The 16,979-nt window shown below is 41.1% G+C and overlaps 1 protein-coding gene across 5 annotated transcripts in view; it reads left to right on the top strand.

The window, feature by feature from the left end:
* Positions 1-16,979, top strand: part of row (relative of woc) — an 83,214-nt gene that overhangs the window by 59,321 nt on the left and 6,914 nt on the right. For all 5 annotated transcript variants that reach the window (XM_050179936.3, XM_050179939.3, XM_050179934.3 and 2 more), the window contains exons 13-18: positions 466-608; positions 5,260-5,430; positions 7,722-7,898; positions 9,462-9,693; positions 12,570-12,789; positions 14,544-14,731. In XM_050179936.3, the coding sequence (XP_050035893.1) occupies positions 466-608; positions 5,260-5,430; positions 7,722-7,898; positions 9,462-9,693; positions 12,570-12,789; positions 14,544-14,731 (1,131 nt within the window). The remainder of the gene's footprint in view (positions 1-465; positions 609-5,259; positions 5,431-7,721; positions 7,899-9,461; positions 9,694-12,569; positions 12,790-14,543; positions 14,732-16,979) is intronic.

Genomic DNA, 16,979 nt, shown 5'->3' with positions numbered 1-16,979 from the left:
ATGCCTACTGTTGCATACCACTGCCGACATGTTGCCAACCGTTTCCGAAAAGTTCACAGTATTTTCCTAGTGTTCCTGAGCCTGTTAAAAAGCTGCCTAAACAGCAGTTTATTGCGGCCACCAATCGAAGTGACTTGAGCAGAAAGTGCTGCAGGTGACATTTTCTTCCCTTACACCTTCATGCTAATGATGTCATAGTGTTGGTCTTTACAAAATGAAAGACTGCTGTCACCAACAGACCTGCTTTTTAATTGTAACCTGAATGGCTAGTGTAATTAATACATGTAAAAATATGATGATTCCTTGTTGCTAAACCTGTCATGTGATATGCAGTGGCATGAAAACATCCAAATACAGGCATTCTGTGAAGACCTGGCCACAATGAGTGACAATCAAAATAAACCATTAATCCTGGCAAGATGGGACATGCTCTATGCTGAAGTGATTGTGATTTGTGTTCTGCAGAACCTGGGGAGGAGACTGTCAACAAGGGCGAGAAGACGGGTGCTCAAAACTGTGTCATTTTGGATGAGTACTATTATGCGAGAAAGAAGCCTTGCCCTGCAGAGAACCAGCTTGTAGAAACAAGAGGCGACTTTTGTTTCAAGGTTTGTAAGGCCCATTGCAGCAAGCCAAATGGCTGTAGTCTGCCAGGCATGAGTGGAGGATGGGATATGAATGTCATGATGACTTAGTTCATATGCAGAAATGATGCATATTCCAAGAGAGACTAATGTTGCAGGCTCAGTCCATTTAGATATGAAAGGTTCTCTTTCCAACATTCTAGCCCGATAACAATAATAATAATACAGTAGACTTCCTTTGAGATGAACGAGAAAGGACATTGAAAATCTGCTTCATCCACCAGAAGTTCAGCTCAGCAGATGTACACCCAGTCTATGGTAAACTCAAAAAGGCAATGGTGCTTGAACTGTTGGTAGTATCAGAGGATTCATTAAGAGGATAAGTGCACCTTAAAGGCAGTCTACTGTAAAGTAGCATCTGAAGCTTGAGGCTTCCATTTGACTAGTTTGCTTTATACGAGGCATATGTCACCAATGTGTCCGGCGCTCATCCGACATCATCTGCTCAGGGATACTGTTGGTAGCTCATTTCAGGGGCAGCGCAACATGTAATTTGAGTAGTGCTAGGTAATACTGCTGTAAATATGTCCGGCGCTTGTGTTTCTTAGCATCATTGATTGAAATATGAGAACATTTTTTAAATGTGAGACAATATCGCAGTTTTTGTGCTTCACATCCATAGAAAGCATGTAAATGATGGAAACACACCTGCCGCGTTGCCTGCCATGCTGCGACAACAACTGCATTTCCTCCTCACCAAACCGTGACGCTGTCACACTGCTCATGTACACTGTCGCAGTTGAGCAGATTCCCCTCCTAAAATACTTCATGCTCTTGACCATTGCACCAGACTGACTGATTCATGTATCACTCATTGGTTTATTTATGTGCCACATGACCACCAGCTCCGATTTCCAATGTGTACACCTGCTTCAAACCCGAAGCCATCTGGCATGTATTCAGTATTTGAATTTATCGCAATGAAATATAAACACAGAAATGCTCTCATTTGGCCACTGGTGAAGTACTCTGATTTAAATTTGCGGCATCCACCCCTCTGTATTGGTGAAAACAGCATAGTCTGTGGATAGCATATGCTGCTGTGAACTTATCAGCCACGTTTTACAGTTGTGCGTGGTGTGTGGAGTTCGCAAGCAAAGAGCAGTCACCTTTCTCTCAAACACTTTATTTTCAACAGAAACCTGCTCCTCACTCTTTTCTGGACGCTTTATTTCGTAATATAGCAGATTCCCATGCTCAGCTGCTATTGGCCTGTAGCTGACATCAATCAAGAAGAGTGTTTGGATCAGTACGCTTTTTCCTACTGTTGCTGGGTGTATTTACTGACGAAGTTTAATAAACAGGCTGAAATAAGTGAAAATCTGCTTTCGAATTTCGATAATAATTATGTACTTCTAGAAGAAGCAGACCATCGTCTGCTCAGATTCAGCCTCGGCCGCCCGCATAGGAATTCAACTTTGGCTACCCTGCGTATTGGTGTTGTAGCTGTTGGATCTCGCTAATTTCAACTAGTTTTGAACACTCAACTAGCCTCAAATCTCGCAAAAGTTAAGGCCAAAGCACATGCGTGTTTGCCAACGCGCCCATTCCTGGCTGCTCCTGGTTAGACACCTTGACAGACTTCACTTCGTATTGAGCTATTGGTAGCGCTTCAAAATGTGCAAGTTGGATGTGGCTACTATCCATCGGTCGAGCTGGTGCAGGACAAGGCCAGCCCACACCATGTAGCACGGCCAGACTGGAGCATATGAGCGTGCACATACACTCAATCCTTGTTGTGCACAAAGCAAACGCTGCGCATAAGCACTACAGTTGAATGTATTTGCGGTCTGCTATGTAGCATAGATACTGCAGCCGCTGCAGGGTGCCACGACAGGTCCACTGGCTGAGTATACTGCAACTCGCTGACGACAGCCATGTTTGGCTTACGTTTGGTGCGTCGTGGCCAACAACATCAGAAGTAGTGGTGTGTATGTGAACATCCAAAATCAAATTTGAACTGGGAGCCATAGTGACATTCAGTAGACAGAGCATTGTGGGCATGCGCTGTGAAGGGGATGTTTTATTGTCAATAACTCCACTTCTGTAGAACGTATTGAAGTACTTTTGTGGCGAAGTATTTCTGAAATAGCCTAATTTAACTTCAAATGCACTTCTCCACTTCGATAGAAAGTCGTTCAGGGCCCCTCTAAAAAAATAAGCTATATTGTAGAGGCTATTGGGAGCATATTTCTCATTTAGGCCCTCAAAAAATGTTTAAAGTACGACAGCAACAGAAAATTTCAATGTTGCATCGAGTGTAAAGCTTTGCAACTCTGCAATAAGAATATATACATGGATCGATTAACTTCATCTAATCAATTGTCTGAAGCAGATAGAATTGAGAGAAAATATGTAACTGTGAGATATGCCTAATATTTGCTAATAAAACTTGCAATACTCAAACAAGCAAGTGGAAGTGAATAATTCACATTAACTAGTGCATCAGCTTTGTACTCATTAAATGTAGCAGCACAGTGCAACGAAGTACAAGTGTACACAATTGTATTCTATAGAATGTGCAGCCGACTATAACTGCTGAAAAATGCAGCAACAGAATGCTAGTTGATAGGAGTGCTGGTATAATATTTTTGACTGTTCATTTTTTGTGTTAAATGAAGGTCCGGGACTTCAAAACCCTAGTAAATATACTAGCAGGCATCCGAGCATCCTAAATAATTTAATAGGTTTTCTACAGCCAGCTTCAATTTCGTTTCACAGAAGGTGATTGTGTTGTGACACGACACAGAAGGTGGTCACGTGGGAGCAAAACATTGTTACGTTCTGGCACTCGCTCTGGCTCACCTAGTCAATTTTTATGCTGCTACTTGTTGCGACGTCTGACGTAGCAGCATAGCAGACGACCAAGCTAGCCAGAGTCAATGTCAAACTGTAGTGATGTCTTGCTCCCACATGAGCAGCTTCTGCTTCATGATGTCTACACGCAGTCAACCCATAAGAAACAAAACCGAAACTGGCTCTCTAAGGCATGCCAGCATTTTTGCTGGGATTTAGAAGTCTAGGACCTCCATTTAATGCAAGAAAATTAGAAGTTAGAAATATAATAACAGTTCTTCTTGAAAGAAATGCAAGTCAGTAATAATACACGGTCAACAACAGATTTTTCGGACACCGGCTTTGTAGAACATGCCAGAATCCGTATGCCTTTGTGGCAGAACCACATACCTCATAGAACCAATGCTAAAGGACGTATGAAATTGCGTCCAGTTTTCCAGACTTTTTGCCATGACCTCAGGTCCTAAACAGCTTTGTAATGAAAGCCACTGCCAGCCATTTTGATTACCTCGCGGTCTCAAACCAGTGCTCTTGCATACCAATCCACTTGCAGCATAGCCACTGCAGCAATGCTAGGCCTTGCTGCTTCGACATATTGTACCAAGCTTGCTGCTGTACTGTACCGGGCTTTTTAATGAACGAATTTGCTACTGTCAGCAATGGCGCCAACTCTGCCTTTGTCATCCTCTCTGATGGCGTCGAAGGGCAGAAAGCACAGTAAAAATCGAGCATTGCATAATTCCAGTTTACAGAAGTCACCTTTGTCGCATTAGAATGATGTTACGCGGTCAAGTATATGCAAGGTACTGTGGTGAAGCATATCAAGAGTGGAAAGAAACCACCTTCACAGGACACAGTATGTATTCCTTAATTTTACACAGATGCACCAATACACGTGAGCACCAATACGCTTAATAAATGTATTGGCAGGCCTTTAGAGTGCTCCCAGATGCGCCTGTGGTGAGTTGGGCCATTTGGGGCAATAAAAGACATGCATTCATTTCTTCAAACAGCCTTTTTTCGTTATTACGGCCTCTAGGAAGTGCGAAAAATTTGATGTTGACTGTAACTGATAGTACTGCCTTAAGGAAGTGTTTGCAGATTTTTTTATCTTTCTTGTGTACCTGTATATGTTATGAAGAACATTGTACATTAATTAGCATCTCAGGCATTGCTCACAGCTTGCAGTCACACTGGACACCAAGGAAAAATTAGAATTTGTGCTCTCTTTCATGCTGCAGTCAGTAAACTTGAACTTCACAAATGTTTCATCAGCGTAAAATAGTACGAATTTTCTTGTGCAGTTTATAAAACTGTAGTGCGCAGTCATTTATATACTTTGAACATACTTGCTGATGTCGTGTTTCTACATTCTACTGTCTTTGTTTTGTGCCAGCGACAAACGTGATGAAGTGTGGTTGTGTATTTTTGCATTTAATCAAGGCGATAGAGTTCCTTTTTAGCTGACAAAACAGATACAAGAAATAGATGTGACATTACAAGTGTGACACTTGTTTTACCCATGTCCATTTTTGTGCACATCATTTTCTTGCGCTGTAGAAGTGCAGCATGAATGTTGAATAATATGTGCATCTTATTGTGCGGACTTTCGGTACCCACGCATCCTAAAGCTGTCTTGGAGCGCTTATTGCAGGAACGGTTGTCACTCTGGGATTAAATTGAAATTGTTCGGGAGCTGTGCTTCTTGCATAAAATGACATTTTGTTGTTGCAAGCTTCTTATGCCTGATTTTCAGCCCATTTTGCTGGCTTGCATATCATACCTTGAGTCTAACGTGTTGCTTGTAACCTCTTGGCAGTGCCCGATCTGCAAGAAGTTAATCACCAATAACATTAAGACTGTAAAGCACATCACCAACCACATTGAAGGGAGCCGCCAGAGGAACCCTGACCTCACTGATCTCACCATTTGTAAATACTGCTTCAAAGAATTCGAAACCCCTTACAGCATGCAGTGCCACACAGAAGCGGTGAGTATTTTCAGCCATGCCTTCTGCTCTGTCGTCTGCCTCACTAAATTGGGTGGAACACATGTTAAGTACCAGAGGCTTGCTTTAAAAACACGAAGGTACTGTACAAGTCTGTTTGTCTTATCAAAGCTTCTAGTGCAAGCATAAAGGGACCATCGAAGTCTGTCTTAACAGAAGTTCAACTTGGTAAGCTGAACTACTTAGATAATGCGTAAGAACATGCTGCCATAAAAATAGGCAGCTATGTTGGTTTTGTTACTTGTTGCTGCTCTACAGACCAAGAGTGTGCTACCAATTGAAGCAAAATTTGTTAAAAGCATGGGACATGGAGGTAATAATCACAGCCTGGCCATAAAATCGCAGCATGCAGAGGTCACACTTCGTTGGCATGCATGGTCAACAGTGTGCTGAGTGCATAAGCAATGCATTTATGCCGTTCAAACAAGAATGCATGAAAAATGCACACAAAGGACGAACTTAACAGGACATGCGGAGACTATACGCCAAACATGTGCTAGCAATTGAACCACCAAATTTGTTAAAAGCATGAGCATGGAGGTTAATATTCACTGCCTAGCCTTAAACACTGCATGCAGAGGTCACACTTTGTTGGCATGCATGGTCAACAGTGTGCTGAGCGCATAAGCATTGCATTCATGCCATTTGCTCAAACAAGACTGCATGAAAGTGCACACAAAGGAAGGGCATAGTAGGAGAAGTGCAAGCTACCAGCTCTATTTCAGAAGGCCATCAAATTGTGACAGCATAAATGTGCCACCTTGTGCAATGTATTCAGGATCTTGAATCACAGTACTGACTGGTTTTCTTCAAGTTACTGCGTACTCTACCCAAAAAAGTGTTGACAGTACCCTAGACCAGTGGGAACTGAACCCAGAACCTCCGCCTCATGCCTGCATTGCACTACCAATTATGAAAGTCTAACCACAGCTGATTTCCCCAATGTTTTCCTTGGCTTAACTATCTGTTCGCTTTATTAGGTCATGATTAACAAAAATGGAGCCCCCCTGTTTTCCTTTCTTTTTCTCATACATATATATATATATATATATATATAGTTCGTTACAGGTGACTTTCGGTAGTTTGAATCACATGATATATCTAACTACATTTAGCACATAGGGAGGGGGGGGGGGGGGCTGCGCAGCAGGTAGGGACATGTTCGTAATCACCAGGCTTGACTATAGTAGCATTAAATGCTAAGAAGCCATATTAGTTCATTGTTTATTGCTAGTAGATGGTTGTGAGTAGTCGCAAGTTTTTGTAATCACCCATTTTGCATTGTTATTGTACAGGTCGTGTGTGACTGCAGCACATGTGTGTTGCCTACTCATCTCGTCCTCATCAGTTCACACTGTTATTCTTTCAATGTGAACTGCAAATTATTGCCTCTGTGGTTGTGAAATCGTACTGCCGAGCATGGCATATGGTTTTTATTTCAGATTTAGGCAGTAGAACTTCAGTGGGGTGAGATGCAAAAAACACTTGTGTACTTAGGCATAGGTGTATGACTACTTGCTAAAGAGGCCCAAGTATTTGCAATCTGTTTAAAGTCATTTAATTAATGTGGCAATTCTTGTAGCTCATTGTGCAGCTTTGAAATGTTGCCTCCCATCGATTTCAAAGTTTTTTCATTCATTGTTTAACTCTTTCTGGTTCAATGATTCCTGTAGGAATCGGTGTTTTGCAAGAAATATCCAGCATCAAGAAAAACAAACAATAAAACACTTTTTAAAGATATGTTGGTGGTAGCAATGCTAATTACGTAATTGGTCAGCTTTGTGCTGTAGATAAATATGGGTCTAACCAGAAATTACAAATCTCCATGGGTCGCCTCACGCTGAGATGAGGCCTCCGTGATCTATCTTTGGAGCCCCCGCTGCCTAATGCATATAGCCTGCTTTGCGTGGTTAAGGAATGGTTTTAGAACAATATATGGCCATATTTCACACTATTATGACGGTGAATTAAGAAGTCTGTGGAACCACATGCTGCATACAATGCAGGTTTTTTTTTTTTTTTTTTTTGCAGTTTATGAGATAAAGCTTTGATTCAGTGCCAGAAATTCACTGGGAACTTCTTTCTTTATTTTTTTCCCTGACTTTTGTCATTCAGATGCACGTAACATGAAAGTTTCACTTCATTTAAAAAATTAAAGTCAGAAAGTGTTAACTGTGTTTGCACACAGCTGTGAAACCATGGGTGATGTGTGTAGAACTGAACGTCGCCAAAGCATCCTTGACTATGCTGTGCCCTGTTCTCTTCCTTTGCAGGCTCATTTAAAGCCAGATGGCATAGTGTGTAAGATTTGTAGCCAAGAATTTGACTTGGTGTCTAGTCTCATTGACCACATGAAGATCTATCACAATCCATCAGAAATGCCCTATTCATGTCAGCTGTGTGGCTTTCGTTCATCATTTCACAATGACGTCGTCAGCCATTTTCACAAGGTCAGTATGAAATGGTTACTCCATCGTAAAATGTTTACCTCTGGACATGTCCTCCCAATGTTTTTGAAAACGCATTCTGGAATGTGCATAAATCAGCAGTTGTTGTCATTATGTGCATTTTCTTTCTTTTAAGTATGATGAATATTAAGTTACTAGCAGGTTACGCTTCTGAAGTGCCATACAATTCAGTCTTACCTTGAGCAGATAACTTGTAAGCTGGAAACAATCCAAAAATGAAAGATGAGGGGCAATGCCGTCTTGAATATCTTGCTGCAGCTCCTTGCAACATCATTGATTTTGGCAGCATCTGCATCAAGCTGGTTAATATTAATAGAATATTTATTTATATTAATAGTTCATAATAGTAATTAATTAATAACACAAGCTTTCATCTTTTGCAAGCTTTTTCTACATGAAGTTGGCTGAAGTATGCAAAACTACTGAGAAATTCTTGAGATCGCACTCACTTTATTGTCATTGCAGTTGGAGCACGAAATCCATAATGGAAAGTTAGGCTTCTTTTTGTACATTAAGAATTAACATTTTTGCACCAAAAGTATAGAAATAGAGTTTTGAAAGAATACCAGAATTAAAGACGTGCAGGTGAACTCGTGAGATTAGAAAGTTCACATGCATTTCATTTTATTACCTAAAGACCACTAATTAACAGTGTATTGCATAATGGGTGGGTCAGTAAGTTACGTGTATACATAAAATATACACCAGCGATATAGGTATAATCAAGTTGAATTGTGAACAAAAGTAATGTAAAATGCAAACAGGATATTAATGTATATATAACAATCAAACAAATGTTCAAGGACACAGGTAATTGCTTAAAGCATCAAGAAATGTTGAGACGCTGATAGTAGCAATGTGCTTGGGATGGTATAGTATGAGTCTGGCTGACAGAACAGGAGTGATTAAAGAAATCTGGGAGGCTCCTACGTCTCGCAGTGGGTTTTAGATAAGCTGATCATTGCATAACCACCAACTTTCACAATTTTATTGCAAGTGCCTAGTGTTTAAACTTTTGTAGCGGCACCACTAAATATGACATTTTCTTTAATTTACATCTAGTCTAAAGCAAAACCAATTTTATAAGAATGCATATACAGTTGCCAAATGATATTTGAGAGGCCTGATATTTTAGGACCTGCTTGTATGTTTGGACCTACCCACAGCACCGTCACCCACTCAATAGAACCAGTGCGTAACCAATTTATAGCCAATGTGCAACCAACGTATAATATCTTAAAAACAGTTAAAATCTTGGTTAATAAACCAATCTTTTATACTGTTCTTCCCTATTTTAGTATATTTTGGCTTCAGTTGCATTATCTTTCAGGTTTTAAGTTTGGTAGGTCCGTAAGTGTGGTGGTGGCAACCTTGTCAGCATAAATTAATTTACTGTTTCTCTTTAATGACCCTTTAGCTTTCATGGTAGTGTTTTGCCAAGATCGTGTAGTGAGCGGCACGTCCTTTAACATGCAACCCGTGTAAACCTTAAGCCTCCTGTCAGCATCACTGTCTGTGCTAATTATTGTGCTGCTGTTTTTGCAGGATCACGTAGGAACCAATGCCCTTCTGTGCCGCTTCTGCCTTCGCGTGTACATAGTGAAGTTCTCGAACAACTGCGCCAGCATAGGTGTGCAGAACTTTTACTGCCACCTATTCAAGCACCTAGCGCGTACATCTGCCCGCCGTTGCCCCATCTGCTGTCTGGTCTTTCTCAGCCACCTCGACATGAAGGCCCACCGCGAGAAGGAGCATGTTTCCATGCTTAACGAAACAGGTGAGCACCACTCCCAAAGTGTGCTGTTGTTGCTGCTCGTCTAGTTAAAGGTGAGGCCTTTTAACACCCTGACGGTATGAATTTTTTATTTTCTTCTGGAAAAATTTGACAGACATTCGTTGAGGCCAAATATGGCTAAACCAACCTTACTTTCCTGGAGAAATGCTTGTTTGCGATATTATTAGTCAAAATTATTGTGTGTCATACGTCATACACACTGCAGTTACAGGTATATTTTGTGACAATGCAAAAAGACATTTGGATTGCAGAAAACTTGCAAAAAATATCAGAACCATTGAGAAAACTTGACAGGCAACTTTAAGAAATGGAGTGTATTTCTCACACCCCCAGCTTTGCGCAAGTTTTGTTAAAATTTGGGGACATATTCTTTGATTGACTGACTGATTGCTTCAATATTTAGACCGGATGATTTATGCACCCTGGCTTTGTGTTAATTTTTGCTTTGCATGGTTTTTAGAAATTGGATACCAGCAGAAACCTCTTTTCTCTTCTCCCGATAATTATTTGTTGCTGCTGTTGTTACTAGCTCTTGCACTGTGGCAGGCTCCACGCTACTTCATCATAAGCACTGCTAGCATTTTCATTAGCTTACCTGTTCTACACCAGTAATGGTGCTAAGAAATGGTATAGCCCACAAAAACATCACATTGTGACACCAAATTTGTTCTTTTATGAGAAAACAAATCTGTTTCCTCCACAAAACATCATAGAACTGCACGCTGTATGGTATATGATACAGTCTAACCCGACTATATTGAACCCATTTACATCTAATTATTCTGTATATCGAACAATTTCTGATACAGTATAGTTACAATGAGTATATGTAGCAAAAATTATGCTTACATCGAACAAAAATAGCAGTGCCTCCTGATATATCTAACGTCAAGCGGTGCAGAAGTGCACCCAGAAGTTGGCTTCTGGGTGCACGAAGGCCACTTAAAGTTCTGACTGGCCTCGCATTTAAAGAGGGCCTCCCGGTGGTCCTGCTATCCGTAAATAGTTGACTCATTGATAAGGGTGTGTGAATAGTGACTTTTGAACTAAATCTAATATGAATCGAATAGCGCTAGATGTGAATCGAAACCAATTGAATATCGAATAATTTTCTTATAGTTATCGAATAATGAACAGCCGTTATCACAAATAATACAGTAAGAACATTTTTGCTAGCTCGAAATGGCCAAGGGGTGTCTTACACACCTGACTGTCAAGGTGGAGTAGAGGATGCTGAAATAAAGAATCATTGTTAAGCGAAGCATAAGTCTGCAGGAGTTGTATTGTTACTCTCTACTCGAGGAAACAAAAGCTGTTCTGCAGTTTCGTTGGAATTCTGGAATCATTCCAACGTGGTGGTTACATGTGCTTACCACCTCTGATCTCTTTAGTTGATCTTCCGTTTATTAAGTGTTTTGTTAGTGTCCACTTTTCTTTTCTTTTTTCACTAATATTAAGTTTTCTCACCAAAACAAACTTGTGTTTAGGAAAGAAATAGTTCATCATTATTGGCTTATTTCAGATACATCGGTGATAATTTGATTATTTTCGCTTTAAATTTCTTGCATTTGTTCTTGTTCCTTTAAAGGAGCCAATAAGCTGTAACAATGTTACATAACTATTTCTGTAAATTTTCTATCTGTTTTCAGTACTGATTTCATGTATCACACATAATGCTGTTAAGAGGTGTAGCACTAGATTTTTTTCTCTATTCCATTGTGGCATGATACTAGTACCAAGAGTTGTATAAATATAAGAGCACCAGATATACATGACTCTTTCAGTTAAACCGCTGACGAGGTAGCATTTCGCAATGAGTTCTGTTTAATGTGACGCTAACGTGCCTTACTTGCTTGTTTCATTTGCAATTAATCTGAAGTGCACATTGTCTCGGGTGCAGCGTTACTCGAAAAACGTCATTTCACTGCAATATAATGGTGGTGCCATCCGCATACCTGCCAACTTGTACGATGTTATCGTAAAATGCTCTATTTTCAGCACTCCTTTACAATTGTCGTATTGACAAATGTTTCACTATATTTCATTTGCGTATAGTTTATGGCAGAACCAACTTCGAAAAAGATACAGTCGCTGAAGGACTGTTTATGGCCCAATCTTTCAGACCCATCAATTATACGGACATAAACCCACATGGCACCAGCATCAGCTGATAGAACCAATATATTGCAGCAAGCAAATTTTCTACAGCCGTTACATGAATGTATTATTAATAAACTTCACAAACATTCTTGCTTTTCTGTGGTGCAGATAATTGTTGCTGTGACTATAAGAGCAGAGTGTGTACAGTTCACAACATCCATAGAGAACAAAGTTGCAAATCTTTAATAAACAGTGAACATATTCAATAACTAATCAATTTTATTATTTTTCATGGAATTTTAGTATTTTCGGGCTTTTACTGTCATGGTTTTCGAACACTGAAGGTTGGCAGGTATGTATACGTAACTGCTACGGCAAAGCATGGTGCTACTGTTTCATTGCAGCGAAATCCCTTTTTTTTTTTTTTTTGTTCAGCACACACATTAGAATGTTAGACGCGTGGCGTTTCACAATAAGGGTGACAGGTAGCGGCATTACCTTTTTATGTGTGTGGAATCGCTGCAGACAATGTGCACTTTATTTATTGTGAACAAAATGGGGGAGGGGCAGTGGGGGCATGCAGACATGCTATATACGAAACCCACTGCTGCCTCTGCAAAATTTAAGCTCGGAAGAGTCAGCGGTATAGCCAGAAGAGTCATGTATACCTGGCACTCCTATTTACGGAACTCGGTACATGTCACAGCACCTGAATTTTCGTGTGCCTTTTCTAAGTCTGTGTGTTATCTCCCACGCAGGGGTGGAGGCAGTAAAGACTACAGACGCTAGTCCCATACTAGTACCTGAACCCCATATGAAGCCCCGCAGGACTGCTCTGAACAATGTTGTCCCCACGGCCAACAACCTGAACAGCTCTTGTCGGCCTCGCTTCTCAGTGCCCGCCGTGCATTTGGAGCCACAGACATTGCACTGCACCTGTCTCGAGTGCCGGAAGCCCATAGATGAGGACCACTTCATGTGTGTGGCTTTCTTTCTTTTTTTTTTTTTTTCCTAATCCATGTACAGTGCTCACGGATTGAAATAGGACACGGGGCATTTAGTACAACCCTACATACGTGCAAAGTACGCGAGAGCACAGTGTCATGTCGCTAGGAATTTGGTCACCAAAGGTGACGAGGGCTCCGATGTAAGTGTACGCGCCAGAATTACGTCGATGTGACACAAACTGCAGCCGGTTGAAGCGAAAGTATGCGCATTACTTAGCCCTAAATTGACGCGTTTCATTCCGTGAGCACTGTACATGAAATTTCATACAAGCTTACCAGATAGAAAAATGGTGCTGCGATCATTTAGCCTCAATACAGATGACCGGCAGTATGGGCTATGGATTGGAACGTAACATTACGCACCATGTGCTATGTGTTCAAGTGTTTTGTATTTGTAGATATTAGTTTTCTTTTGCTTTTGACTTTGTGTTTCCTCGTAGCATGGCAGTTTCACAATGCCACCACAGTGAGATGCAGGATTTTACGTGTCTCTCTGTCCTGTGCGACCTTTCACTCTCAAGTGATATAGGGGCATTGCGATCGCTAGCAAACATTATTGGGGTACCAGATGACTTACGTGAAGCTAAATTCGCTGCATAATTGATAGAATGTTGTATCACTGTGTTGCGACAATTTTAATGCTGGAAAAAAATTTATGCATAATTTGCTGCTTTGCATTTAGGACCATCAGCTGAACAGAGTCAATGCATTTTCCATCATTGCTGTGCTAACCACAAGGACACTGGTGCCAGCCTTCCCTATACGCAAGGTTGCTTGAAAAAGAGTGCTTTATTGCTTATTGTTTTAGAGGCACAGAGATGAGCAAATGTTTAATTACCTTTTATTTGCTCTGTATGTGTTTCCAATAAGCATTGAAGGCACTTACTACATGGATCATCAACAATGAGTCTGTACAAGATACATGCAGCAATGGTATTTTCTTCTATGTTCTCTCCCTTCTCCTCCTCCTCCTTGTTGGAAACTGCATGCATGAAAAGGGAACATTTAATATTTTGATTGCAGTTTCTGTACATGCTTGTGCATGGGTACATTCATGCATTTTCTTCACCTTGTTAGGAGATTTTTACCATTGCTGCTGTTAATTGCACACACTTATTTTCCAATACTCACTGTTAAGAAAGGTTTTGATTGCATGATGAGGCAGTACAGTAGTGCCATATTTCACCAACTTCTGACAATTTTGTTGCATTGTTGTGCAACAGATTCAGCTACTCTTGCATCCAATTTCTTTTAGATTCTCTTGCATGTGGACTACAATAAAACAATTTTTATTTCAGTACCTTGGAAGAAAAAAATTGGGGGGAAAAAGGAGTGTCAGTGTTTGTGTGTGTTAAACAGACCATCCTCGTATACTGATGTATGACATGTTAGCTTCAGTGCAGCTTATATATAGGCACAGAGACAATGACGAAGCCGTGAATTTGCTATTTTTATCGCTGGCCATCTGTGTCTGTGTTTTGCTGGAGCTAACACGTCCTAGATAAAGGTCAGTGTTCACATTTGTAAATTTATCTGAACTCGTGCTATAATGTACAACGTGTTAGCTTCAGTGCGCCTAGAACAAAGATGTATATAGACAGTGACAAACCAACACGCCTCCTTCATCACTGTCTCTTTATGTCTTTATGTTGCACTGAAGCTAACATTTAGTGTGCATTTAGCAAGTACTACTTGCTCATTAATGCCTAATTTCTTGCCATGCAGTCGTTCTGTGAGCTGTGGGGAGTGCAAATACACGACCAACTGCACCAAGGCCTTTGCTGATCACATGATCTGTCGACACTCCTCTGCAGTCAAGAGCCGAACACCACTCTTCCGTCTCGCTCCCCTTACCCTCAGGAGGCCTGGCACATGTCCATGCGGTTTCCAGACTTGTGATGGCAATAGTCTCAGTAAGCTGGAGATGTTCCTGTATTACAAGTCACATTTTAATCGAATAATGGAATTTAATGCCTCAAAGCAACACTTACCCTTGTAGAGATGCTGTAATTTCACCGTGATTTCATGTTGGATTAACTGCATGCCCAGACTGCACATCTGGCCAGGTATGTCCTTATGTACAGAGTCTTCAAAGTTAAACTAACAGTAATTTTAATGAATATGCGGTGCTGGCTGCACATTCATGAAATGCATAAAATACAAGAACTTCTTAATTACCTGATTTGCTATCACGATTATGGTACAGTTGAATTACATTAATTCAACCAGGACAGGACTGATGAAATTGGTTTAGTTATCCAGTTGGTTAGATTAAACAAGAGGCAGAAAGAATGCCGAAACACACCGCTGATTCATTTGGCAGCGTTTGCCTGGTTCTAACACGCCTCCGGATCAAATGTGCACCCACTATTTATGCATTAAAAGTAAAGAACTAATGTGAAAATCACATTACAGCTACAAAACAACTTAGAAATTTGACATGCACCCAGTTTTTTAGCCAGAAGAGCTTTTCATGCCTCTATTCTGGCAGCAGTAAAGAGGAAACCAACAAACATTACTTTCACAGAATAGATTTATTTATACCTATAGTTCACCATCATAACTATCAGGCAGTACTTTATTGCCCTCTATGACCCACTACGCGTCCTCTAAACAGTTCATTACGGGTTTCACATTCTGCATTTCTTGAACGACTCGCGCAACAACTCCAAACTGGATGGTAATGCACCCCTATACACATGCTGACTAATAAATCAGGCTCGACAGGGGCTGCCAAAAGGTCCAAATAATGATCAGTCAGAAATACCGGATTTGCCCCAAAAATAAGTGACTTTATTCCTCAAGTGGCCAAGGAAGGTGTGCCATATTCTCGGATCATCACAAGGCTTGGCTAGTTTCAGTTTTGAGGAGGTGCCACAAACATATCCAACAACCGTGCCGGCAACGCATTTAAATGAAAATATAGTTTTTCTTCTCAATTCGGTGGCCGAATTAACACGTGATTATGCAGTGAGTCTGAATTATCACATGACAGACTGTAAGGTGTTCAGAATTTCGGTTATCTTTATGGATTAACGGGGCCCTGAACCACTTTTTATCAAAGTGGAGAAAGGCATTTGAAGTGAAAGTAGGCTATTTCAGAAATACTTTACTGCAAAAAGTACTTCAATGCATTCAGCAAAAGTGGAGTTATTTGCAATCAAACACAGCCCCTGCTGTGCTCCCATTCCTTCTTTAATGTCTTGCACTGCAAAGGCTACGGCGCAATGGGGCATGCCATCAATGCTCCGCCTTGTAAATGTCACCGTGGCGCACAGTTCAAATTTCATTTTGGATGTTAACGTGGATGCAGTGACTTTTGCCTTTAATGCCTACAATGTGCTAAACATAAGCCAAACATGGTTATCCTCAGTGAGCCGCAGTGTGCTTATCCAGTGGACTCGTCGCGGCACCTCGCGGCGGCCGTGGTATCTACGCCACGTACCCAATCGCAGCTTGATGTCAGCTATCGGCCAATAGCAGCCGTCTAAGGGAATGACGAAATAGTGCATCCGATGATGAAATAGTGCATCTAGAAGAGAGTGAGAACAAAGCCTTCTGTTGAAAAGAGGGTGTTTGAGAGAAAGGCGACTTCGCGATCTGCTTGCTAGCTCCACGCACGACGTATGACAGCAAAGCTTGGCTGAGATGCTCACAGCAGTGTATGCTACCCAGGAACTATGTTATTTCACCAAGCCCTATGGGTGGTTCAGGGCACCTTTAAGTCTATGGGGCTAATGGCAGTATTTCATAGCTGTCCATATAATCAAGAATGTCCAAATTATTGGTTGGCGGCTGTACTAACCACTTTGCTAGCTCATCCTGTGACACACGCAATTCTCTGGAACGCCAAAAACTTGTTGCCACTAGCTTAGCCTGTAAAACAACTTATCTTTTGAATGAGGTTTCGTGATCGATGGAAAGCTCACTGTGTCAACTACTCGGCTCAAGCACATCGCCACCAGCAGTGAGCTGGTCTGCTGACTCCCCGCCGTTGTGCCAGGGATTAATCTTGCCATTGTGCAAGTGTACACCGGGTGATCATTTTTAGGATTTACAAAATTTTTAAACATCACCTGTGGCAGATAGCATAATTGTAGTCCTTGAGCTGGATTATTCAAAGAGGTGGGCATTACTTGAACAAGAAATCAAAACACATAA

The sequence above is a fragment of the Dermacentor andersoni genome, chromosome 5, assembly GCF_023375885.2.
Source record: "Dermacentor andersoni chromosome 5, qqDerAnde1_hic_scaffold, whole genome shotgun sequence".
In the NCBI taxonomy this organism is placed as follows: domain Eukaryota; kingdom Metazoa; phylum Arthropoda; class Arachnida; order Ixodida; family Ixodidae; genus Dermacentor; species Dermacentor andersoni.
This window is presented reverse-complemented; position numbering and strand designations above follow the sequence as displayed.